This window comes from Bactrocera tryoni, chromosome 3, assembly GCF_016617805.1.
Source record: "Bactrocera tryoni isolate S06 chromosome 3, CSIRO_BtryS06_freeze2, whole genome shotgun sequence".
Classification (NCBI taxonomy): Eukaryota; Metazoa; Arthropoda; class Insecta; order Diptera; family Tephritidae; genus Bactrocera; species Bactrocera tryoni.
In genome coordinates this window covers 19,736,691-19,764,274 of record NC_052501.1, presented here as the reverse complement: position 1 = coordinate 19,764,274, position 27,584 = coordinate 19,736,691, and the positions used below count along the sequence as shown (strand labels likewise).

Sequence of the window (27,584 nt, the reverse complement as noted above, 5' to 3'; positions counted from 1 at the left end):
ACTTTTGCCGCACTTTCAATCATAAAAGCACTAAAACTATATGTGAGCACCAATTTTTTATTAGAATTTTCTCCACACTGCGTGCATGAAATTTCACTTTAATAACACTTAAGCACTCTATCACATGCGCGTATAAATCTCTAAATATTTCTGACACCCAAATTACTTGAAATTCTTTCTAAATCACCTTAGAAAGGTTTCACTACCACTTGTTTGTTGTTCTTTTCACCAGCTACAACCGCGGTGCTTAGCTTTTGAAACGCGCACACACGCCGCCACTAACGAGCAGTCTTCAGCGCGAACGAGTGCTTCTACCACAAAGAACCACAAAGAATGAATGTTACGATGGAAGAAAGCCAAAATATCAGACCAAACGCGTCAAACGACAGAATCCAACTGATCTTGCAGCTTGCCGCTGATGCTGATGCCCACCGCTGCGGCGTGGCTGGTGTGTTTGGTGTCTGCTAATTGTGCGTTACGCCAACCTGTTGCTGAGGAAATGCCATAAGTAGCAATCTAAGCAACTATGTTGTTGCACTAGCAAGAACAACAACGCCAACAGCTCAGCAACATGTTTCACCAATGTGCGGCGCCGCGTACTGAGAGTTTTCAGCTGAATGCCGTTGTCGGCGTGTCTAAGGAGAAGTTTGTGTGTGTGCTGCCACTTAATGTAATGAGTTGAAGATGCGCCCAAAGCTGCGCCTCTCAATTCTTTTCAACTCGCCTGCAAATGGGCATGTGCTCAACTGATTATAACAGGTGTTGCATGTCCAAAAAGCATACAATTGCGATTATGAAATTTTCGTTGCAATCACTATCTCGTTGTGTTGCAATGCCCGCTTGCTGTGAACAAGGTGTCGTTCAAATACAATGCACGTATAAATAAATAAGTAAATTAGCGGTAACCGAATTGCAGATACTTGTGTTTATTTTTAATGGTGGGAACTTTCAAGTACACGGAGAAAAATTATGGAATAGATTTGAATCTATTGAATATTATACTACGCAAATTGTTCATTGAATATTATAATAGCTTGTCAAAAAAGTCTTGCGGTATTTTCGCTAGTTGGCGCTGAAAGTGCGTAGTTCTAGTTTTATTCGTCGCATCGGGTCATGCTATACCTTTTTGGAAAGCTCATTTCAAGCGCTAACACATGTTTGATGAATTGTAGTTTCTTTAAAGTCGTTCGTGAATTATAGCGTCGCAAACATGGAGCAAAATAAAGAGAAAATACGGCATATTTTACAGTACTACTACGATAAAGGCAAAAATGCATCTCAAGCCGCGAATAAAATTTGTGCAGTTTATGGACCCGATACAGTTTCCATTTCCACCGCACAACGATGGTTTCAACGTTTTCGTTCTGGTGTAGAGGTGGTCGAAGAGCCGCCACGCTCCGGAAGGCCTGTCGTCGAAAATTGCGATAAAATCGCTGAATTGGTCGAAAGAGATCGGCATAGTAGCAGCCGTAGCATCGGTCAAGAGCTGGGCATGGGTCATGAAAAATTCATTTCTATTTCAATATAAAAAAAAAGAAATTCAATAAAAATACCGCAAGACTTTTTTGACAACCCATTATTACGAATTTGTTTGAACAGGTCTTCCAAGTCAGCAACAAAGCTATTTTTAATTATTGAGCAGATTGAATTGTATCATCTCAATGAAATTTTCCACAGAAGTTCTTATATTCCATAGTTAGACATAACCTCAAAACCGCGCCGTTATCTTTGCTTTCTCCAGACTGGATAAGGAAACGAAACAAATGGATCTGGTATTGAACGAGGTCAAGACAAAAAAATCTTCTGTCATCATACAAATTGGCGCTGCACTCGCGTAGATAATTTCATCTATCTTGTAACCAGCATTGAAAGCAGCAACAATATCAGCCTCGAAATCCAACGCCGAATAACTCTTGCCAAGAAATGCTACTTCGGACTAAGTAGGCAATTGAGAGATCTCTCGATGAGCAAAGGCCAAACTTCATGCTATATGGTGCAGAGGAATGGACAATGACATCATCGCGAACAACACTGGGGAGAGATGTTTCGCCATCTCATTTTAACTCGCCTTTAAACGGATGTGTAAGACCGAAAGTCGTAAGCTGCTTGAGACATATGTATGTATCCGTAGATAATCGTTTCTGGCCAATCCCGACTGAATGGAGTTCAGAGAACTTTCCTCATTTGCGTAAACTTCTCCACATGACTCCAACTCGGCTATAACCGCGTAGGCCATGTCTAGAAGAAGAACATCAAAAGCACTTTATAACTGTCGAAAAATTCATACATTATAAAATTCTTCTGAGATCATAAAGTGAATTCTAGATCAATGTTATTCTGACACTGAAATTGATAAATTGTTCTCTTAAAACAGGAAAAGCAGTTCCAGCAAAACAATGCTCCGTATCACAAATGAGTGATCCAAAGTCTGGAATTTTAGGTATTATTTACTCTGGAAAAACTTTTAGTGACCAAACGTCCGACAAACATTCTGAAAGTATGCTGTAAAACATTTGGAAGATCACTAATACGAATAATAGCCATCGGTGACAACTATTTTGAATAATTTTATTGAGTTTAGCCAAAAGTTTTTAAAGCAATCAGAAGTTGTTTGCTTGCCTGCTATTTTTAAAAAGTTCTGTTTTATCATTTTTAAAAGTTTTAGGTAATTTGCGGTATTTTTTGTAGACGTGTGGTTTTCAATGAGGCAAAACTTTTTTCGACGTCGTTGTTTTTGACAACTATAACTTAATTTATACTCAGTTTGGTTTGCCATTTCATAATGAACAAGCCGAACGACCATCAAGGGCCTTGTGCGTTCGGTGAACGGGCGCAATAAAAGATGGTCACCGATCTTTTTATAAAAATTATCTATCCACAAGCCATTGGTGAGACGTAGTTAGATACCCAAAAGGTCACTGTTTAATGTGATTTATGGGCAGAGAAAATCATTAGTATATTTCTTCAAAAATGAAATCGGCCTTAATATTATAGTCAATGGGGAGCTTTTAGCTTTAGTCTCGGCACTGAAAATGTTTTATATTGATTCATAAAAAGTATGTATATATTTATAATGTTTTTTTTACTTTCTAGATAATCACTTAGTTTCTTACTTTTTAAAGTCACCACCTAACAAAGAAGATTTTGAAGCAGTAGCTAACCCCTGTCCGTTTTGTGTTTATATCTTCTTACCCCATAATTCGCCAACGAAAGCTCTTAAGCCATTCTCTAAATTGAAAGTACACTTCGATTATGGCAAAAGTCCGGTTTGCTGCATTCAAAATATTTGTAGTAGTGCTTCAGTGGTTTCGAGAATTTTCCAATTTTTTGTTACTTAAGAGTTTTGAAGAGTTTCGTTAGAAATATTTCTTTTTTTTCTTATTTGGTATTTTTTTTGTTAATCATGAAAGATTCTCAGTAGTTAATCCAGTTAATTTTTTGCACTTACGGACTGCTAAAGAGAGTATACTCCTACATATGGAGAATACACATGATAAATTCTTCCAAAAACTCAATCGCATGCAAACTTAAGCAAAAATTATCCAAATCGCTCCAATCATCACTTCTGTATTACTCTCAAGTAAGTTTATTTTATTTGAACAGTTTTACTTGTATAAATATTGTATTAAAAATTTGAAAACTATTTTATTGCATCAAAATCTGTTTTAAAGTTCGATTGTGTGTTTGTTCTTATATAATATTTAAATTTTTTTAAGTTTTAAAAAATTAAAAATATAATTTTTGTTCTATCTTTCAGTTCCAAACAACATGCTAATCGAAAAGTAAAGCGGTAAGTGCTTCTATTTATGTATAAAATTTATATTCCAATAGCAATTGATTAAAAAAAAACTATTTTTTTAAATGTATACAAATTCATTAATTGAATGAATTATAATATCTCATTGATTCAACCATTATTATAAAGCCTCTGATATATGTATGTAGTTAAATTGTTTCTCATGTGATGCCATATTTATTTACATGAAAGAGAGAGAAAGAGAGTTTATTAAATTTCGATTTCACATTTATCCGCGCATCATCAGTACTTCATGGCATTCTTTATCCGTCCACAAGTATGTACTTCTCATTTATCATTGCACCACGCAATGCCAGCTGCTTAAGAACCTTTATAGCTACAACGTGCTTGAGCTTAACTTGATTGCGTATAATTGCACTTTCTCCTCGCTATTGATATTCTAAATAATTTTTTCATGCATATGGTAATTTAATTTTTTCTTGGCAGCGCCGCACATTAATAACAAGATAAAAGCAAGAAATGTGGAAGGTAAATGCAAATGAGTAGATCTTCTTCGGTTTTATTAATGTGTGGACATAATTCTTTCGAAATATGCACAGTTGTGAGGAAGAAAATAGAACGAATGAAAATTGAATCGAAAAAGCTTTTGTTACCTAAAATATTTGAGTATTATTGTAAAATACAGTAGAAGCTTCTAAAAATTTTGGTAATCTTCAATAGTAAGCCTTTATATTTACAGCTAAAATAATAAATAATTTAATATACACTTAGAAATCAACTTTCCACAAACATTGCGCATAATCTTGTCTATGATAATTTACGACAAAACTTTAAATACAAAGGTTCCTTACACGAACTAACTTCCGATCGTTCAGTTCATATGATAACTATTGGCCATTGTGATCTAAATATTTTTTCAGAGATTGTATTATTGACATAGGCAATAAATTATGCTAAATTTCGTGAAGGTATCTCATGAAATGAGAGATTTTCCATGCAATCACTTTATTCCGATCGTTCAGGTTGTATGACAGCTATATGCTGCAGTGGTCTGACATTGACGGTTCTAACAAATGCTCAGGTTCTTAAAGGAAAACGAAAGCGTGAAATATTTCAGATCCATATCTCAAATTCTAAAAGGCTAGTTCGCGTATATGTATACAGACGGGCAGACAGACGGACGTGGTTCGGCGTTATTCGGCTTGTAATTTGTAATAATTAATGTCTACATATTACAGTGTCTCCGACATTTTCCCGTGGTGTTACAAACGTCGTGGCAAACTTAATATACTCTATTCAGGGTTTAATAAACTGAAGACTTTCAGCTCAGATCTTATATTATCAAGAAGGCCCAATGGCGACAATACATACTTATATTTTGAAGCCATTGGCTATATAAACAAAAGTGAATCGAATTTTCCCTTTCAGGCTGATGAACTTAATAATAAAAAAAGTTGTATATTGATAATTTGCTACAAAGTGGGGCTTCTGGGCCAATCTGCGGAATCAGTGTTTTCAAAAATGCCTTTACAGGATTCGCAGATTATAGGAACTGCTATTGTATTAAATTATATAAGACGCCATTGTGAAGTTGTATTATTTTTACTTTTATAAAGATATCCGATTTTCGTAAAAAAAAAATAGCATAGATTTGGACAGTGAGACATTTTTTTTACTATTATTTTAATTGAATAATATTTTTGGAGTCTACATTGTACGTAAAATAAAAAAAAAAAACGAGATTTAAAATGTCTTAGATTGGTATAACTACTAAAATCTATTAATCTTTCCACATGTCGGATGAAAACAAGGTCATTCTGCAAATATTTTTTTTCAATATTTCTTTATACATATATGGGGTTTGCTTTTCTTTTTTAAAGCCTAAAAATAAGTTATAAAATCTTAAATCGATTTAAAAACTAGACAACCTCAAGCTAGTGATTGAGCTGTTTTGGTGATACGTTGCTCTTCAGCACGCAGGCATATTTCTTCTTTTTAGACGTGATTATTTGATTGCAGGAATATACTAAAGCATTAGCCAATCGGCTTGGGTGATCTCGGAGTTTAGATATATATTTCACTCTGCTGTCTTCTACTTCTTTCTTCATGGGAATACCAAGGTCATCACGGATATTTTCATTACGCATGTACCATGGCGAACAATCTTATTATTATCTGTTGGAAGAACAGATATATTGTTGTATCGATTTGGGTCTAAAACACTGCCCTGTGGTACACCAGCTCTTATCTGTCAATCATCAGATATAGGAGATTTCCTACATTAACCATAAATTGACTATTTTTTAAATAAGACTCCAATGTTTTATAGAATTCTAAAAGTAGAATACGCTTGAGCCACGGATTGAAATATATGTAGCTGAACAGTACTCTCTGTGATAGCAATTCTATTTACTTGCTCTATCGTGCTATAGTTTCCACGAAACTCGAATTGGTGCGTTGGTATTATATTAATTTCGTGGAGAAAAGGAAACATTTGCGATAGCAACACTTTTTCAAATATTTTAGAAAGACAAGGTAGAATTTTGATTGGTCTTTATCAAGACGGCTATGTTAAGTCTTTCTCAGGTTTACCTATCAGGATAATCTGCGACTTTTTCCATGAAATTTCATAAACATTGCATTGAAGGGCAAAGTGAGCACCTCTACAGCAATATTTGGCAACTCAATTAGCATTTTTGGGGTAATAATATCATATCGTGGCAAATTTTGTGGTTTAAGTTCTGTTATGATTGTAATAATTTCCGAAAGTGAAGTCTTAAAACACTCGATCTGTGTTGAGTAAGATTGACAGTTTAAAGTTGTTTTTTGGGCAATTGGGTTCAATTGCCTTTTCTAGTTGATCTGCAAAACAATTACCCTTTTCCTTATCACTAACAAAAATATTTTTTTTTTTGTAATGAAGAGTAGTTTACTTATACTTCTAAGGCTATTTTCTTAAACTAGTGAAGATTTGCGTATGATTATGACTCAAAAATATTTTTCTGAGCCATATTTTAATGACCGGCACTGTAGACGTGCCACAGACTTGCTGCGGCAGCTTTTGTTGCAAAAAGAAATTCATTACAGCATACTTTTAGGCGTTTGAAATAGTCGTTATTGAATAGTCGCCAGAAGTTTCAAATAACGCTGCTGTCAGCTTTAAACTATTTTTTAGAAATTTCAATCTTTCTTAAATGATTTACAAACTCAGTACTACATCTAAACTTCAGACTCGACTATTGTTCTTTTTATACACACTGATGGCCAAAAAAACCTGTATGACTGGCAATATATGTACATAAATTTCCCATATCACCTCTACAAAATATTTTTTGGAAAACTTTTCACTACACAAAAGTCAACAATCATTCAAATGTGATTGTCTAAAATTTTAAATAAAATTTTTTTTGTCATTTAGTTGAACAAAATTTCGAATAATTTTAGTTTTTTGCAAAAATATCAATACATAAATACCAAAAATATAAAACAACAGAACAAAAAGCAGCCATTTGCGAAACTGCGCAAATGAAGCCCAATCGCAAGGACCCCATAGCGCCGGTGTGCCCGAAAACGACATCCACGATCGGCACAATAACCGCCGCCGCATTTGCAGTCGACGCGCCGAAGCATGATGACGAATTGCGTAATTTGCGCGAGAATGTCACATTTATCGGCTGGATGGGCATCATTGCCTCGACGACGCTGCTGCTGTGCACGGGACTGACCATGCAGTGGCATCACGATGTGGTGCGCTATCTGCTGCTGGTGCTACGCAGATCCACCGAAATGGAACGCTCACGCGCCATGTTGCGACGGGGTGAGTGATTGTGCTACTCCAATAATTCAAACTGAACTTAATTTCAATATTAATTTGTTGAATTTCGTTCAAAGTTGTATTGACGGTCAGCGTCAGCGCTTATTTCCTCTCCGCCATCAATGTTCTTATGAATATGTTTTTGCTCACCGGCGTGGCGAAGGTCAGTCGCTTTTCACCATTTTGTACTTTCGGAAATTAAATTTTATTATACTGTGAATTTGTAGCTGAACCACAAGCTTATGCTGCCTTGGCTGCTATTTCATGGCTTCATATTTGGCCTATTCGCCCATATCGCCTTGTACATAACCGTCTCCAGCTTGCTGATAGACCTCAGAATCTTCGTTTTGCTGCTCGCCTCCTTTTCAATGATCATAAGTAGAAAGTTAAAGTATCTTTTGGGCCACTTTTATCAAATAATCGATATTTATTTGCAGTGATTTTCGTCAAAATAACCTATGAAGTATTCAATCTTTGCAAAACCATACGAAGAAACCGGTTGACGAATGAGCAGAATTTTTTAAATGAGGAAGGTAATAAAAATAGTTATCTGATTTTACAGTCAGAGGCTTAAAAAACGAAATAAGAGTTCGAGCACAATAACCACTTCAAAACAATGCTTGAAATATTAAAATTATGTCTGTACTGCTTTAGAATACACTTTTAAATTAGACATTTAACATATCATTCTAAAATAAACTAAATTCACAAATCAATCTTAAAGAAATTTATTTTTTAACTAAAATATGACTGAATTGTTCGACATTTTTTGTATTCTTTGCAACGGTCTTCAAACATTTCGATACCCATTCGATAATGCGAATTGAGTGGACTACTTTTTTCAGGCACTTTTTAAACCTAGGAAGACGCAAATACAGTTTTGAAAATTGAGAAAGGTCACTGGGAGCCGAATCTGGTAAAGACGGTTGCTGAGCAATAACTCTCGCGTCGTTTTTTGCCAAAAACTCAGTCACAATTATGAAAGGAGGTGACGACGCATTCAAGTATTTCGGTAAGAGTATAGCGTTGTCATGCTTCCTACCCAAACTAATAACCAAAATACGTTTGAGTCAATTCATAAGAGAAGTTGTGATTCTCTGCTAACTCTCTAATGGCAACACGACGATAGTCAAGCACGGTTTGTTTAACTTTTTCGATGTTATCGCCATTAACAGAGAACTCACATGAAGCACGTTTTCGATGACTTCACGACCTTCTTTGAATACTTTGTGTCACTCAAATACTTGTGATAGCGATAAAGTAGACTTTCCAAACCCTTTATGCAATATTGTCAACGATTTTTTAGTTGTGATTTCAATGGAAATTCAAATTTCAAGCCAACTGACTCTTAACATTTTTCCTCCATGGTAAATATCGTCAGGCAAATTTTTCGCGCCGTAAATAAATAGTTGCTAAGAATATGTTAATAAAGGATTTAACAATTCGATTCAAATTTAGTCTTGAGTATAGTCACAAATCTGACGTAAAAGTTCCGTTTTTCATATTGCTTCAGATAGTCACAGTCCTTAAAATCACCGTCGCCAGTACGGCATCAGTGATAAAGGTGATAGCCTTCTTATATCCAATGTCAATGTAATTTTTTTACGCACTCAAAGTTTTAGAAAAGCTTAAATAAGAGAGAGTTTATTCCTTTATTCACACTCCCAGAAAAAAAAGTGAAAGTTAGGTCATTCTAGAGCTAAATGCTGGTCCAACCTCTTGCACACAGTTTTTTTTTTTATATGTTTTAATGCAGTTGGAATTGGAATATGTCCCAAATCACTGAATATTGTCTGTAAAATATTGATGCTGTATATAATGTCTGTGCCTAAACTAAAATTATAATCCAAATCAGGGGTGTTTTGAAAATGTCATATCAGTACACATGGTATGCCTTCAAAATAACCAAATTTGTGGATATATATTAAAAATTATTATTTATTCAAATAAAGTTGAATTCAATCGAATATTTAGAACGATCAACCAACGTCCAGATATATTTTTTATGTCATTTATAGGAATGTTCGTCTGCACCTCGATTTCGGCTGCTAAATGGCTGGTATATCATCATAAAACGATTCCCTGTTGTTGGTTTTAAGTTTTAGAAATAGAAAAAAGACACATGGTGATAGTTCAGATGAATACGTTGGGCGGATAATAAGAAAAATTATTTATTCATCAAAAAAACGTCCACTCTTTTTGATTAGACAAAGACCTTTCTTTTACCCAACTCTTCAGTTAAAATTCTCCAAATCCTTTGAAACAAAATCGATGCCATTATTTTTTTACCACTATATTACAATTTTCGAATGTGGCTAAATCTGGCTTCTAGATAACTCTCTCTGATCGCACTTTAAATCCTCACAACCAGTTTTAAATCATGCAGACCACATATGTATGTATAAACATGAGTTCGATTTACATATTCAACACTAGTTCTAAACAATTCGTGTGTCTTATCGAATTTTAATTCACTCAAAACGGTTTCTCCGGAGCGGTCGTTTGAGTTTGCTGAATAGTCAGAAGTCACACGACGATAAGTCAGTCAAATATGGTGGCTGCGGCATCATAAAAAAAAAATTTCGCGAAAAACTCATGAAGAATCAATGCAATATGCAACGGTGCTTTATCGTTGTACAAAAACCAAAAGTTATCGGCCTCTTTTTACGAATAGCTTCACGCAAACGACGCGCAGCACTCTAAGCGTACTACTTGTTGGTTTGGCCGATCGAAAAGAATTCGGAGTACACCATACCTCAATAATCGAAGAAAACTGTCAACATAACTTTACTCTTTGACCAGCTTTAACGTGTTTTCTTCGGATTTGGGTCACCTCTGGCACGATATTCGGCCGACTGACCTGACCGTCTGTTTCCGGGTCGCAAGCATAGATCCAAGACTCATCGTCAGTAATACAAGGTGTGTTCCAAAGTAAACAAGATTTAAAAACAAAAAAAAAAAAAACAGAGCAAATGGTTTCTTTGGCAAAATCAATTTATTTTATTCAAAATAGTCTCCTTCTGCTTCAATACAGCTTTTTGCACGGTCCAAAAGTATGTGGGACGAGTGTTTTAGCTCGTTGGCCGGTAGGGCCGCCAGTATGCCGGTGCAAGCCTTTTGAATGGCCTACATGTCTACATAACGCTTTCCTTTCATTGGCAAATGCATTTTTCCCGAAAAGGAAGAAGTCGCACGGTGCTATATCAGGTGAACACGGGGAGTGGTTAATGGTTAAAATGTGATTTTTGGTCAAATAATCGTCCTTCGTTTTTGGTTGTCAGTCAATTTGTGCGGAACAAATCATGCACACACCTTTCGTAAGCCCAAATGTCAAAATGCGATAAATCGATGTTTTGGTTTTGATTATTTTGATGTGGCGCTTGGCGCGAATGTCACTGACAGTCATGCCATACCAACCTAGATAAATAATACTTCGACGAATGGGTTTTTGCGCGAAATTTAAATTAAAGAGTCTTACTATTTTTCGCCCACAGTGTATATTTGATCTTTGTGGGCAATTGTACACTTTTTCGTTTATTGAAATGACGCAAACGTTTACATCTATTTAGATGAAGTTATGTGCATATGAAAGAGGATGATTGTATATTTTAAATATTGCAACTTTTTAATAGAGAGTGTTTGGCTTAGTAGACTCCAAATATACCAGCATCAATGAAATAAGCTACTTTAACAGTAAAGTTCCTATTTCTTGTATAAGTCTCTAATATTTTATACAGTGCAATGAAAGGGAATACTGTTATGGTCTTTTAAGCCACACCTTATCGAATGCTTGAGCTACATCAAGGATTCTGTACTTAAATGTCTTCAATGTCGTTATTATATATAAGTGCTTCACAGTGCAGTTCCATGATTTGAGCAAAACTCGAATTGATGCCTTGGTATTTAATATTTTCATGGAGAAAAATAGAGATCTTTAATATTAACACTTTTTCAAATATTTTGAGGAGCCAAGGTTGGATACTCCGTGGTCTGTAAGTCACGTACCATGTTAAATCTTTCCCTGGTTTATCTAACATGAGGATCTGCGATTTTTTCCATGAATCTGGATAATAACCAAGATTGAAAATTGCATTTAAAAGCGAAGAGATTATTACTACATCAGTATTTGGTAGCTCAATTTTTTAATTTTATCATGCCCAGTTTTTTTTTGGGGCACACCCTGTAGACATAAAATATTATCAAAATTATGATTATATGTATATATGTAATTATTATATGGTGTTTGCTGACTTTATTTTATTAAAACTACTTCTAGTCTCTTTATTATATATGTAACTGATGAAATATAGACCCACCGCTTGAGATTGCAGCGTAAATCTACTACTGGGAAAAGATTGCCACACTTAAAGACCAATTTCTTTTAATAATGTCATACAATTAAAGAAGTTATTTTCCAATTAATTTATTGTTTCTTAATTCACATATAAATTATATAAAAATTAATAACTAATTAATAGCGCTACACACTATTTACATCACTACAGAAGCTATACACATTCGTAAATATATACTTATGCATGTATTTATATATATGTTGCTTTCACTTGCAGAGCATTTAAGTGCATCATTATGACTAAATAGTATATATATAGTACAATAAACCACCGTTATAACCAACTAATTACAAATATATATGTATATGTATATTAAATATACAAATCTCTTACCAAATATGTATATATATGTATATGCTCACTTAGGTGATATATTTATAAATATTTTCATTTCATTTGTTTTTAATATAAATACAAAGCTTAGCTTACAGCTGACAGCTTACACTTAAATGGAGCAATGACCCGTTATGCGCTTAACTCATTAATTTAACGATTAACAAACATTAGTACATATTAAATATGTATAAGTGAGTGAAAATGCCAACAACAAAGAAAAAAATGTATTTCAATAAAATAAGAACTATTTACAAAACTCGAAATAGATGTGAAATCGTGAAACGCTACAAATAAATATGCTTTACTAAAACTAAAATAGAAAAGTGGCTAGCGGAAGGTTGTAGAAACATTTTTGGAAAAATTAAATAAGAAATCGATAAATGCGAAAGTTTTGAGCATTTTTAGTTTGCGACATATAAAGTATTACAATTCGCAGTAGATTTGATGTAAGTGAAGTCGAAATAATTCACTTGTACTACACATTCGTTGTCAGACCGACGACATAGGATATCCAATCTACCGTATAGGGTACACGATGATAGATGCCCGGCTGGCCGCGCGATGCGCACGAGTAGCCAGCTGAAACCACGCCTGCGTGAGGGGAAAACGGAGTAATTAGCAAATGTTGTGCAGGGATATTAGTTACGATTTGCTTACCTATTAAATACCAACGGCCATTCTTCTCATGCATCAACGGTCCGCCAGAGTCACCTTGACAGGAGTCCTTGCCGCCGTTGCGATAGCCAGCGCACATCATTTCGGGATAGATGACAACGTTGATGCCGTTTTGACGGTGCCAGCGTTCGCAAATGCTAAGAAAGGAAATATATATATAGTTTTTTTTTTTTAAATAAAGCAGAATAATGTAGAAAAAATTAATCGATAAAAGCTCAAATACATCGGAAGTCTCAATAGTGTATGTCGACACCTAAAATGCAAAATTAAAATCGAATTTCAGTTTTTTATTGCTTACAATTCACTACATAGCATAAAGTTTTCAGCTTACGCTGTCAGATATAACCAATATATAACCATTTCATAACCAAAACTCAAATGGTTTGTATAACATCGTTTTCCTTCGTCTGTAAGCTTATGGAAAGTGATGTTACGTTATTTTGCATTTTAGGTGACGATATGTGCTATACATAATCTCAAAACAAGACTTCAAATTTATATTAATTTAATCTTTCAAAACAAAATAATATTTTCCGAAATTTGAATCTTCTGTTTTCTAAATTTTATATTTCCTTTTGTAAATTCATCATTTTTTTTCATTTTTTTCTTATTATTGCTTTAAATTAAAATTTTCCTCAAATTATTAGTTATCAATTAAATTTACTCACCGGTTCTCAATCACTGGCACATCCACGGCTTGTAAGGTCTTAGGCCTCAGTCGTGAGCCGGGATTTAAAGCACCCCAGCCCGCTGCCCAACCAAATTTTCCCAGAAAGTCCTCATTCTTCTCCGGTAAGCAGATAGGAGCTTTAATGAAATTAAAATAAAGTTTATTGAAGTAAATTTAGTAATCCAAAGGCATTTTAATTGTAAATAAAATACAAAATTTTTAATTAATTATCAATATTTATTTTGTCGCCTTCACAGTAAACCCCACCAGATGAAATACACTTATGCCAACGATTTTTCCAGTTCTCAAACACTTTTCATAAGCATTTTCTGGGATGGCCTTTAGCCATCTACGACGGTCCTCCAGAACGAGACTTGTCCCACTGGTTAAAAATACACAATTTGAGACAAATTCTTTTTTCGATATTTTTATCCATTTTAAATCAGGTGTACCGACCTAAGCAGCTGCTATAAATCAACTGGTTGACAGATCGCGCTCATATTTGGCAGAGTAATTAAGGACAGTCCTACAAACTTAGCAAAGAATTTAAAGTGTCTTTAGATGCAAGAAAGTCTGCAATCTTTTTAGATTTGCTCGCACTCTAATATTAATTTTGCATATCCACTAAGCCAGAGATGTGTCCACAAAAATAGACTAATGATTTGTAAACATTCTTCGAGTTTAACTTCTTAATAAGTTGCCAAAATGTATTTCGTTTGACAAATTTGACAGGTAATCTTCTTTCTTTCTGCTTTCGTTACTAAAAAAATGTCTCTTCTCCTACCTTGTGAGAGTATTACTTCATATTTATTCATCAGGGAAAGTTTTAATTTTAGAACCCTAAAATCGAAGTGGTTATTAACACGAGACCACCTAAAATATTAAATTAGTCAATATTTCAATGTTTTTCAAAAAAAATAAAGCTTTTCCCAGGCGCAATCAATTCACCGAAATCCTTTTTCATTGTTATTATACTCTTGCAACCAGTTGATATAGATTATTATAGTTTTTTTCTTTGCAAGTTATCTCATTGCGCTTAGGATTCGGAAATAAAAAAATTAGTGCTCATAATAATAAACATATTTAAGCAGTCTTTTTAACGAAGCATCCTAAGGGCCCCAAATGGACCATTAAAAGACTGCAAGGTATTTAAAAACGAGTTTTACATTTTCGGAAATGTTCTTTGACCATTAAGGAAACGTAGTGGATAAGCCACGAAAAAAGGAGAAATGATGGGACATCTAAAAATGAATCAAATTTTGTATTAATCAACCCCTTGAGCTAGGTTTAACTAAGAAAAGGACAGACATTCAAGTAAAAAATGCATACAGGGACTTCACAGCAAACCTAAACAATGTTTGAATGACAACTTTGTATAAAAATGGTTCACTGAAGTCAGCTGAACTTATTTGCGGCAAAAATAAGATGGATTGGATATTGCAAGAAGACGGATTATCGAAATATTGGAGCAAACTCTGCGCCGTACTGTTACTATAAATTGACCATCACAGTCATAACGTCGTGCATTAGAGAATATGTGGGTATTAATTAAAGTGAAAATATCAGGAAAATATTTAACGCCAAAAAAGGTGTCCAGCGACTACTCCAACACACCTGGAGATCGCACCCTGAGGAATATGCGAAAATTTTAGATGCGAGTTATGAGCAAAGATATCAGGCTGCAATAGACAACACACGCTTGGGGCAAGTATTAAATAAACGTCAGCTATAACAAAACAATCTATTTTCTATAATTACAACAGTTTTCCCAATAAACTCTAGTTACACCTTGGAAAACGCAAACGGAATGTTTTGAACGAACTTTAATTTGATATTTATTGTTCGAGATTTTTTAATATAATATTTTTTTAAGATCAAAGCTAAATATTTGCATTCTAAGCAGTGCAAGAGCGATCCCTGCAAGGATCGACCTCTGAACCAAACCTAACTTAACTTAATGAGGCTCACCTAAATTTAGAGATATTCTGTCCTTATAATCGCACTAAAATTATATTTGCTGTAAGTTATAACCCCCATGGGTTCAAATTCGATCAAATTTATATAACTACATTCAAATCTTTAGAATAAATTTCCATTCAGAAAGGTGGAATTATAAGAATTTGGATAGAAAAATGTGCCAACATATGTTGAGCCTAAGCTCTCATCCATAAATCAACACTCACCTATATGCGGCATAAAGTGCACCGGTCGCTCCAGCGTCAAAACGGACACATCGAAACGATCCGCCTGCGGTGTGAATTTGAAATACGGATGCACATCGATGCGACGCACACCGAACGTGTAAGCTGGCAGTGGTTCAACCGCGGAGTTGATTACATAATCGCCAAGAGTGACATGGACCTGGCGTGGTGTGGCACGTGCCACACAATGACCAGCGGTGACGACGTGACGGCGCGACACCAATGAACCGCCGCATCTGTGGAAGAAAAAAAGAAGATTTAAGAAAAATAAGTACAAGATAAAAAACAATAATAATAAACTTGCAAGAAAATGCATATGAAAGCATGTGGCAAAATGGAAAATAATTTTTTCCAGATAACACAAAGCACGCGAGTTGAGCAGGAAATAAATGTTGCGTATACGCCAGTGTTGACAAGCTGGTGATTAATTGGTAAACAAACTTAAAACTGGTTGACGCTTGTTGTTGGTGGCTGGTGTTGTTGAGGTCAACATGTGCATAGGACAGGATGGACTACATGGATTTATATACATATGTATATATTTATATTAATATTTAGACATATATTTACTTATGGAACATGCTTTAAAGCGCCTGCGCTGCAAGTTGTGGCAAGGTACTGTGACGCGCCACTTATGCAACGCAGCTCTAAAGTGTTGCAGACGGCATATGAGCAATCACGTACTTGCATATTTACCAAAATACAAACAACTTTAGTGATTATGCACCCGCTGCGCATTTTGGCAAAGCCATTTCGCGAGCTCAATACTTCAATATACACATACACATATATGTATGTATGTGTGTGCGTGTTTGTTAATTTTCCATTTTATGACGGAAACGCTCAGTTCCGGTTGTTGTTGTTGTCATTTTTTTGTAAATAAAAAATTTTATGTCAACACTTACCGCGAGGATCCGATACGTATGTACGCCTGCCAGGGAAACGAACCGAAACCGGCATCGTCGCCGCCGACTATGCGCCGCTGAGCGGCCTGTTTGGCCAGCGAAATGCCGCAACCTGGAAAATTTGCAAAATTTCTGTGAATATTTTTTAATGATTATTTCGGTTGGTGAATGGTGAAAGAGATATGAGAGTTTGTGATTACACTGCAAGCTACAAGCAAATGTCCGTTAACAATGCAACTACGAGTATATACGACCAGGAAAGATGGTGGTGGTGGTGTTTGTTGGTGGTGGTTGGTGGTGAGTGGTGGAAAGCGAAGTTCACATTTAACGAGCGATAGTTGCGATTAATGAGAGCGTAATTTTGGATATGTAAATGAGCGAGAGCGGCAGAGCATTAGTAATGCGAATGTGTAGCAAGCAACGCTAGTGGTTGTGGTGTGGCAGGGCGCGCTTGCAAAATACCAAGCAATCAATTGTGTAATAGCAATAACAATAATAACGGTAAAGTAACACAAAACCAATTTTCGGTGCAATGTAGTAGATTTCCGAAATCGTTAACCATAATTTCGTTTCGATCTCGGCGCATGCGCGCCACTCACTCGCTGATCTTCCGCAACAAATTGGCCAACCGCAGCCGCAAACGAAGGTTGCGCTTACTTTGACGCCGTTTAGGGATTAGTAACGCGATTGCAGCAGCTACAACAACAACAATAAAGAGCAACAGTTACCGTTAAGACACGGCTTAGCGGTGTTGGCGCGTGCTTTCGCAGCAAAAATTTTACAAAAACAATACAGCAAACGCGCGCTGCATAAAGTACGTGTATATAGTGGCATTCATGCCACAAATTGTTGCACTAATTATTTTCATTAGTGTTTGGCGCGTAACGGGCATGCAGCAGCGCACGGGTGAGTGGCTTAACGGTATACATAAATATATTTTGCATTTGTCTATATATATTTGTTGGTATGTAGGCAGGCTTAGGCGTTTATACTTGTACATATGTTGTTAATCGTAAGTAGAAAGCATTTGGTTTGTTGAAATAGCGGACGGTTCGTTGGTTTTTGAAGGGAACTCTACCTTTTTGTAGTTTTTTTTACGGTTTAGTGAAAGGATTTCGTACTTAAATGTGGGACCTTAAAGCAATCGGTTATAGTAAAATATGAGTATTTAGTCTACTATCCAACTAGATTATTAAAATTGTTGTATTAATTAATTAATTTTACCGAGCTGAGTGCAATGCTCCAACTAACTAGGCAATTATTGCATGCAATATAATCGAATGTGATTAAGATAGCAATATTAGAAATATACTTTATTGTATGTGTGTATATAGATTTCTTGTGTAATACTATTAGGGTGTGTAATTTAGAGTTCATAACTCAAATTTGGTGCGCAAAATACTTTTATAGCAAAAACATGCTCATGCAAGATTTTTTTAATATTTAAGTAAATTCACATTTCTATATATTTTTGAACAAAGTAATATGTTTATTTAGAGCCTAGTAATCGTTCCAACGGCTAATTTCTTAGTATGAGCTTATGTTTCGCAAGACTAAATTTAGCAAGAAAACCTATGTTAATATTTTCTACAAAAAATGTCGAGATTTTTTTTTTATTTTTTTAAATTTTTTTTGTTATAAATTCTGTAAATTTAATTAGCCATTTACAAAATAATTAAAAAAAAAATAAAAAAATATTTAAAAAATAAAAATCAAATACCAGTTTAAGTAATTTTTGACTATAAATTTCAATTTCTTTCTTTAATAAATATTTTTTCTTAGTCTACTTAGTCCCTTGGATCCATGTTTCCAAATAGGGATCACATCGCCTCAATATCACCTAGCAGTATATTGAAACTTATCAATTTTCTGTGGCTAGTTGAGACGTTGTGAATTAGGATAGGATACAATAGACTCTTGGTCGCGGTGCATTCCTTACTTACTTTTCTAATCTCATCTAGTCTACTGGAGAACAAAAAAAAACAATAAAATTAAAAATAAAAAAGAGGTTTTTAGGGCATATTTGGTCGAAAGTTCTTCCGAATGTATTTATACATTGCGAGAAAAAAGCAGCTGGAATTTGTAATTAAGTTCCCCGGGTAAATGATTTTTCCAAAAAAAGAATCTATTTCGCTATGTTGGTAGGACTGTCCTTAATTACATACTAAGTATACCAAATATGAGCCCGATCTATCATTTAGTTTGTTTGTAGAAGCTGCTTAAGTCAGTACACTTCAGCAGTGCGTTGCGATTTTTCCAGTGGTTAAAAATATCGAACAAAGGGTTTGCCAAATTTTTTTTTTCTAACCGAATTTCGTGTGCGGAATCTTTGCGAATGTTGGAAAAGGCTTACGGCGATTCAAACCTACGAGTGGTATAAAGCTTTTAAAGACGGTCAAGAGATGTTAAAGACATGCATCGTTCTGGGCGATCTTCGCCCTCTTCACCTGACGAAAATATTAAAACAGTGAAGAATATGGTGCTTGAAAATCGTCAGGCAAGTGTTGGACAGATGATAAGAGAGCTCGACATGTCACGTGAGTACATTCGAATGATTTTAGTAGATATTTTGAGTATGAAATGATCGATTACGAATTAATCATCAACTTGAAAAATTATTTTTTATTTTTTTTGTGTTAAACTTTTAGAAAAAATAATTTAAATATTTTAACAGTTCATGCCATTGCTAAAATTTTCCCTGAATTTTGTCAATTTTATGTTTTAGAGGTACAGCCCTCTAAAGTGTAGCCGTGTATAGTCAATGTAAACAATCAGTCTATCTTTAAACGCAATTTTCTAGAAGCAACATTTTTCTTATGAAGTGATTACTCGGAAAAAAATATTCCGATCATTATCTTTCTTTCTTCTTTTTTCTGCATATTCCATATTTAGCTCCATTCTTCTTGCAGTGGCATACCAGTTTTCTCATACAATCAAAAATCGAATTTTGGACTCGTCATAAACGAACAAAATTTTGATTAAAATACAAATTTTTTCAAACATTTGCAAAAAAATTTTGTAAATTTTTAAATTTTTTCGACGTAGTTATTTAATTAACAATACCTTTTAGTCTGGTTTTTTATTTGAATTTCAGCCACGAGGAGACTACTACAGTATTAGAGAAAAGTTTTTATCACCATCAAAGATCGCGTGTAACGCGAATAATATTTAAATTTTTTTTATCAAAAAATTATAGTGTAAGAAAGTTTTGAACATATGCTTAAACTTTAGAATAATTGAGATAATTGGAATTTCCAAAATCGTCTTTTTTAGTCTGACCCACTAGGTTTGCTCTTTGAACTGAACGTTAAAACTATTTATTGAACTCTCTATACTTATTCATCGCTATCAAATTATAGCAGTATTTTGCTTTTACTATTTTCATTTTATCTGGCATACAATATAAGTTGATTGGCTGGAGTAGCCCGCTCTCACTTGTATCCAATTTTCAGAATATAACTGGCTCCCAGATAATTGGCAAACCGAAATACTTGGAGCAATTTAACTATCACTTGAGATATTTTAGAAAGTAATCTGAAAAGATTTCTTCAATAGGTCAAGCGTACTACACTTTTTCAAATAGCTTCAAGCGATGCCCAATACACTTTATATTTAAGTAATATTTTCGCTTTTGGCTCAGAATATATAAGCGAAGTTTACACAAGTCATTGCAAATCGTTCATCAAACTTAGAAGAGCAATCTACTTTATTAATGTAATCAAAGGGAAAGCAAATTTTATCTTTCTTATGAACAAAATGTCAAACATTTTTCTTTAGAAATGATGGGCGTATTTCAGCTAAACTTCATTCTGTATAAATTAAAATAACAAAAAGAAAAAAAAGTAGCACCAATCTCCACCGATCGAGTAGTCGTTGAGAGCGGTTTAGATAGTCACTCATTTGGTTCCTTTTAATCTTAAACAATTTTACCATATGTTTGGTGTGTGTGGGAAAATAAAGTAAGAAGTTTTAATTTAAATTTTGCATGAAAAGCCATTCGTCGAAATATTTTTTCTAGGTTAGTATGACTGTCAGTGACATCTGTGCTAAATGTCACATCAAAATAATCATTATTGTTTAATATACGCCTATCTTTCGGAAGGACATAAAGTGCCTTCGGCGATTTCTACGATGAGTGAAATTATTCAACAAAGAGTTACAATAAATTTTGTGTGCGGAACATTCAAAATGCTGGAAAAGACCTTAGGTGATAATCGGTTGTCGCGGGCAAGTGTTTTTAATTGTTATAAATTATTCAAAGAGCGTGAGAGCGCGTTGATGAACCACGTCCAGAACGGTAATCACCATCGACTGATCACTAGCACGTCAATAAAATATAGAAATTGATACTTGAGAATCGTTAAAATATCGGAAGGTTTAGTGAAAATCATTTTGAAAAATCGTTTTGGCCTAAGAAAAGTGAAAGCACGATTGTTTCCAAAATCACTAAATTATTCCCAAAAATAGCGTCATGTTAACGTCTATGAAACAATGCTTTCCGACTACCAGGAAGTCATGAAAGATATTATGACTGGCGATGAGTATTGAATCGATGCTTTCGACCTGTAAATAGACGATCAATCGACCGAATACCGTGATAAAGGTGAGCCGAAGCCGAAAAAACCACGCCAGCATAGGTCAAAAATCAAGGTTTCTTCGATTGTTGAACTGTGTTGCAATCCGAACTCCTTTAGCCATATTGTGAAAATTCATCGTTTGCGCGAAGCTATTCTTAAAAAGATGCCGAAATCATGGGCCGAGAACTATTAGTTCTGTCGTATGCTGCCATGACTCTTCGCGAGTTTTTCACCAAATTTTCTAACAATACCGTGCCCCAACCACCGTATTCGCTTGATTTGCCTCCGCGTGACTTCTGGCTATTCAGCAAACCCAAACGATCACTCCGGGCAAATCGTTTATTCGTGAACTTGATTTTAACAACTGTTTCGAGGATTGGAAAAAAAAGTTGACGTAAGTGTATAGAACCAAGGGGAATACTTTGAGGGGACGACATAGATTTTGAAGAATAATTTAAAAATTTTCAAATTATGAACAAAGTCTTATTATTTTTTGCTAATAGTAGTATTTCCAGAACTTTTTATGTTGAGACGAAATGTGTTTTGCACGAAAAAAATGTTATATATAAATTTTGGAAGGAATAACCCATATATATTTCGTAATAAAATCACTTTTATAAAAACTTAATACGGAAGAGCCCAAAATAGATCACGGTTGAACAATATGCATATAGTTAATCAATAGTTAATTACTAATTAGTTCTCTCTTTTGTTTCAATTGAGATGATTGCAAATAAATTTATACATTATATATTATGTCTTTAGTGTATATACAAAAGTCAGTTGTATATACAAAATTGAACCGATTTTGGATGAGCATATGCCCAATTAAACCATCCTGCCAACAGAGGGCTTACCCTTATTCCTTCAAACCCACAAGGTAATCTCTCTTAAGCCAAATAATTATACTTTAGAGTTCTCCAATACAACAATTGAACAATCTACAAGAACTCCCCATATACACCACCCCATTAACGGCAATAACACCTAAACGCCAAAATAATTTCAAACGCTAAAGATTGTGCAACCCGCATAAAACCATACAAACAAACATACATGTTTGCAAATATATATATAATAAATTAAGTTTCTTGTAGCCATTTCCAAGCCATACTCCACCACATGCCGGCGTGCAATATTACGTAAATGACGTAAGACCTAATTAGTAAACGTTCAGAACTCACTGGCATCATTTTTAACCGGGCCATAGTTTTTATGCGGAAGATCAGTCAGATCGATTGTATTGCCCACGAAATCGGAGGTGCGTAGGTTAGCCGATTTGGCTGTGCGATGACAGCAACCGCGCAGCAGGCCATTACATGTGCCCTGCAGTAGACCGCCGCTCATCCAACAACCGAGAAAAAACTCACAAGTACCACCGCGGTGTTGACATTCTAGTTCGGTTGTGATATCGACTGAGAGAAAGTTGCGTGTGGAAAAATTAATATTTACATATAAATAGCATGGGTGCAAGTAAATCTAAGACACCGTAGACAATATTGATTTCTAATTTATTGGTTTGGTTTTGAATTTTTCCCAACTGAAAGTAAAGACCGGTCTCCATGCCAAAAAGAATTCAAATAAAATAATTTAATTTTTTTGGATTTTTTTTAAGCATTTTCACTGGGCAATCTAAAAGTGCACAAAGCAACCAAAAGCATTAGAGAGCGCAAGTTGGAAGAGTGTTGAGAAGTTTTTTCTAGTATGTATTTTTATCGATATCAATAGATCTGGCTATGTAAGTACGCATTTGTGAATATTTTTTAATGTGCTGGTGTGGATTGAAGTTAGCTTCTGTGTGTAATGCAACGGAACGCTTACCTTTTTCTTTGAATGTACCCGACGATGGTGCGCCCGTCAAACTGCTCTCTGATGTGCCATCAATGTCTTGTAAACTGAATTCGTTGCGTACATCTTGAATGGCGGCCAAGTCGTTGAGGCCGAAATTTTGATCTCTAAAGAAATTATACAAAATTATATTATAAAGGCTAAAAATAAATATTTTCTTTAAATAAAATGTGCTCAATGTGTAGTAAAAGTAGCTGCACTTCTGATAAAATTCCAAAATTTGGTGGATGCAAAGAGTTTAAAAATATTGTTTGAAATGTTTCTACAATTTTTAGTGGTCTACTAGTATGCTAGTCAATTATTTCATTCAGCATTAAGATATTTTTTTTTTTTTTTTTGGAAAAAACGAAATCAGTCTATAAATACGCGATTTATAAGTATCTTAGTTCCAGCGCCACCTATCGGGGTTTTATTCTTTAATGTCGAGATGGGTTAGGTTAGGTTAATCTGGTAGTCAATAAGCCACGCAAAGACCAGTTTTGGTCCTTTGCGATACCAGATGGAGTTCAGTTCCTATGTCCAAGAGAAGTAGTCATCCTTTAAGATGCCTGCGCTTGACTCGAATTTATACAGACTCTGTGGCCTCAGTATCGATACCTTCTCTAGTGAGGACCCCAGATGCTTATAGTGTAGTCTTGCCATTGCGAGACAAGTGCACAAGCGATGCTCCACTCTCACTCTTTCCCTGATTCCCTGCTCTAGACATTTCCTGCAGTCTTCTTGATCTGTCAGCCCCATTCTAAGGCCGTGAGTCGCCACCAGACAGTGACCAGTTGGTATTTTAATGTCGACATAAGTTATCTAAGAAATGACGACAGAGAATTTCCCTGAAAATTGTTCACAATAAGTAAGTTGGTCATGCAAGTTTTTCCAAAAAATTAGCAGCTATTTGGTGCGAAAAGAATGTGTACAAAATTCCATAAAGATATTTCAAAAATTAAGAGACGAGAAAGATGGACGGACGGAGTGGCTAAATTCACTCAGCTCAATATCATTTGTTTTTCGAAATAAGACCTTTCCTATAATGCCAACTCGCAGTATTTTACCATCCCGCTCGGGGGGAATCCATGTACTGGTATTACTTTTACCAGAAGGTCCTCTCGTCTTCCTAAGCAATGGCCGCCCGCTCGAGTTACATTCCTTTATCGTAAAGGTCGATTCCGCTTTAGTTTTTTCTAAATAATTTTTCAAGCCTTAAGGGTCCGGCCTCAGAGCTAGTATCAACCTACCGGAAAGGTAGTGTCAAGGTGAGCATTGACACGTGCTCTGATGAAGCAGTGTAATCATATCAGACCAGCGCAAACAGGAAGTCGTCTGAACCTGCACTTACCACACCAATCTAATGATGACGGGAGGTGGACGTACTCCGAGACCAACCAGGTTTTTAACGCAATAGATTTTAGCATTAGCCCACCAGCAATTTCTGCAGAGTATCATCCCTACATACTAAGTTGGCTGAATACCTCGGCTAGCAGCTCAGATCTCAACGAAATTCAAATACCAAATGGCAGATACACTAAACCATTTTATACCATCAACTTTAATAATATTCACCACTTACCTGAAAGCCACGCTATCGCTGAAATATACGCCATTGCCGGTACCACTAGGTCCCGTCGTGCCAATGTTATCGTTAACCGGGAAGACGACTCGTGGACTGCGTGACGATTTGAAGGGGAAAAAGCGACTCTTTCTCGAACTCTGATAATCGACGGGGCCATTTGGTCCGACGTATTCATTAAACGCTTTCTGTGGAACAAATGGGCGTGGCGGACCCGTACGAAATTCCGTATCACCAAAGAACAAACCGCGTTGTGGACGCTGTGGCACCGCTGTTATGGGACCATTCACATCACCAAACTTGGTCACCTCTTCACGAAACAATTTACCCGCAGCGATGGCGGAGCTCAAAGTATGCGGCTTGTTATTGGAAACCAAGCCGGGAAATTCGAAGGGATGTGAAATCGGTGTGGCGTCGCTGTTTTCATAGATGAGCTGCCGCGTGTGACGTGTGTCTTGCGCCAGCGCGTCTTCGCTATAAGGTGCCTCGAAACCTGTGGCTTCCGTGAAGATGGGATTATCCTCGCGGTAACCTTGTGGATAGAAGGGACTAGCTGGTTTGAGGCTATAACTCGGAAATTTGAATCCATTGCGACGCGCCGGATCCTCATCATCAAAATCGACTTTGTCTGTGGATGTGATTGGTGCGCCAGGCGCTGGCGCAGTTGCTAGATCGCTGCGATCGGTGCGCGCATTTAATAACTCTTCGCCGAACTCTTGAACAGCCGCTGCGACAGCATGGACTGGTGGACCCAAATAACCAAACGAGCTATTGTTGCGTTTTGGCAACAATGTTGTGCTGGTAGCTTGCTGTTGCAGCGGTATATAGACATAGTTGCGCTGCCGTGAACTACGCGTCGCGTTCACTATGACCGGAGCGGCGACTGGCGCGGTTGCTGCGGCATTTGCGTCAGGCACGACTTGCTTCGGTATTGTGATGGGTACATTACCGGCCGCAGCATTGTTTGTACTGCTGGAGAGTTCAATACCGGGTGCTGGTATTACCTCCACGGTAGTAATAACATCAGAGCGACGCTGTGCGGCGGCGTTGTGCATTTGCATTTGTGGCTGTTGCGCGACCGCGGCAAGGGCGCGTCCACTACGATAAGCGCCAAAAGTTTGCACTACTGTGCCATCGGCGCGTCGGTGCCAATCGGTAAAAGGCGCTTCATCCAACTTGCTGAAGGTATTAAAAGGCGCGTAAAGGTTGCGCGCGTTGCGTTGGCTGTCGGCGGCAGGCGCTACAGTTACCGCTGAGGCTGTATTCAACAATGATGCTTGCTTCAAATGCGTCGTATGTGGCGCGGTATACGCTGTGCTTTCGCGCACATTACGCGTCGTTTGTGTTGCTTGTTGATGCGCGGATGCGGTTTGTGACGCTACATTGCCTACGTGGGCATGCGCTGGCGGCCGCTCAATGGCTAAAGTACATAACAGCAAACTGTTAACAATTGTGGCAAGCAGACTCCATTTGGCGATTGCTAACATCTTACATTGAGCGCGGCACGTGTAAGGCGCGGCGGTGAGCGTTGAGAAGAGGTCAGGTACAGTAGGTGGAAGTGGTACGCGCTGAAGCGTTGGGAAATCACTGTAGTTTAAAGCGGTTTAAGACTGATGGGTGTGGTAATATATAAAAGTTGCGACAACGCGCTTACTTGGCGCTCAGCGCTAACAAGGTGCGCGGAAGTACACTTAAGCGGCAATATGGTTACGTCCACCAAGATCAAGGTTACGCTCAAATTGAATACACTAACAACTATATTTGCCGTTGCTATTTATGTCACTGCTACACTGCGCTTCGCATTCCTTAGCGCGTAGTGGCGTTGTTGAGGAGCGCGCGCACCATAAACTGCAGGTTGACAACCTCTGCAATGTTTCGGCAAACAAAGTTGCAGCAACTTCACACGTTTCTTTAGTCACGCAGCGTTTGCGACTTGCACATGCTTTGGTTCCTGCACCGACTTCCTGCTCGCGTGCTACTCAAACGCTCTGGCGTGTTGCGGCCGTCGCCTTCTTTATGGTCGCGCTTCGCTAATTGAACGGAACTTGCTGCTTGCGTTTGCGCTTGAACTTGCAAACACCAAAATCGTGCTGCCCCAAGCGCTGCAGTATGTGTGCAACAGCAGCAATCAAAACCGAAACCAAAACAGTGAAACCAGCTGTGGTAATCCAATTGTCGTGGCCAAGGTTGTGGCAGCGCGTGCAGCGGTGGTGGCGGTGATGGCGGCGGCGGCAGCGGTGCGGTCGTTGCACTTGCCGTTAGTCAATTGGCGATTATTGCGCCAAATATGTTGTAAATATGTTTGCTTAGTTGTTATTGTTGCTGTTGGCGTAACATGTGCGCACACGCTTGAACTAATTCGTTTCGGAATTGCCGCGCCGTGTTTGTGCGCTTGTTGTTACTGCCGGTGCTGGCGCTGGCGCTGTGTACCTGTTGCGGATATCTCGTGCAGCTGGTTTGTGGTTTGTGTTGCAATTAAATGCGGCAATTTAAGGCAAATGCAAACAAGTTGCACGCGTGTGTGTGTTAGCTATTTGTAGCTTTGTTATTACGCTCTTATTGCGGTTGCTAGCTTTGAGGTTATGCTGCGTTTTTTCGCTATTTTCTTGTCGTTGTCGCCGTCGCTTCGTTTTATGACCGCAATGCGGTTGTTGGTCTCTGCCGCTGCCTTGGCTACTGGTCAACTCACGCGCCTAATTGCCAGTTTTTTGCGTTTCTGATTTTATTTCGCTTTTGATACGCTCTTCTTTTTCTTCCTCCTCTTCTTTTTCAGCAGCGAATTCAATAAGCAAACAACGGCGCTTGAAATGATCAGTTGCTCATGTGGCACTTAGCCGTGCGGTGTATGTGTGCGTGTGTGTAGGCGCACAACTTGCATTGATTTG

The 27,584-nt window shown here is 36.8% G+C and overlaps 2 protein-coding genes across 2 annotated transcripts; one reads left to right on the top strand and one right to left on the bottom strand.

The window, feature by feature from the left end:
* The first annotated feature begins 7,199 nt into the window (after positions 1 to 7,199).
* LOC120770267 lies at positions 7,200 to 8,234 on the top strand. The gene is made up of 4 exons (XM_040097581.1): positions 7,200 to 7,574; positions 7,649 to 7,734; positions 7,799 to 7,949; positions 8,009 to 8,234. The coding sequence occupies exons 1-4, from the start codon at positions 7,283 to 7,285 to the stop codon at positions 8,143 to 8,145; spliced, it is 666 nt and encodes a 221-aa protein (XP_039953515.1). The 5' UTR covers positions 7,200 to 7,282; the 3' UTR covers positions 8,146 to 8,234.
* Positions 8,235 to 12,737: 4,503 nt separating this feature from the next.
* On the bottom strand, positions 12,738 to 26,186 carry LOC120770263 (serine proteinase stubble). Its single transcript, XM_040097572.1, has 8 exons — positions 24,700 to 26,186; positions 23,112 to 23,245; positions 22,475 to 22,705; positions 16,714 to 16,825; positions 15,791 to 16,044; positions 13,606 to 13,744; positions 12,920 to 13,074; positions 12,738 to 12,853 (listed from the first exon to the last, which is right to left on the bottom strand). Exons 1-8 carry the CDS (start codon positions 26,184 to 26,186, stop codon positions 12,738 to 12,740), a joined length of 2,628 nt encoding a protein of 875 aa, XP_039953506.1.
* Positions 26,187 to 27,584: the final 1,398 nt, after the last annotated feature.

Coding starts and splice junctions, on each gene's coding strand:
- LOC120770267 (XM_040097581.1), top strand. CDS start 7,283: ATGAAGCCCAATCGCAAGGACCCCATAGCGCCGGTGTGCCCGAAAACG. Junction 7,575..7,648: donor ACGCGCCATGTTGCGACGGG/GTGAGTGATTGT, acceptor TTTCGTTCAAAG/TTGTATTGACGGTCAGCGTC. Junction 7,950..8,008: donor CTCCTTTTCAATGATCATAA/GTAGAAAGTTAA, acceptor ATTTATTTGCAG/TGATTTTCGTCAAAATAACC.
- LOC120770263 (XM_040097572.1), bottom strand. CDS start 26,186: ATGTTAGCAATCGCCAAATGGAGTCTGCTTGCCACAATTGTTAACAGT. Junction 13,745..15,790: donor GCACTTTATGCCGCATATAG/GTGAGTGTTGAT, acceptor ATTTCATTAAAG/CTCCTATCTGCTTACCGGAG. Junction 12,854..12,919: donor TGGCCGTTGGTATTTAATAG/GTAAGCAAATCG, acceptor CCCCTCACGCAG/GCGTGGTTTCAGCTGGCTAC.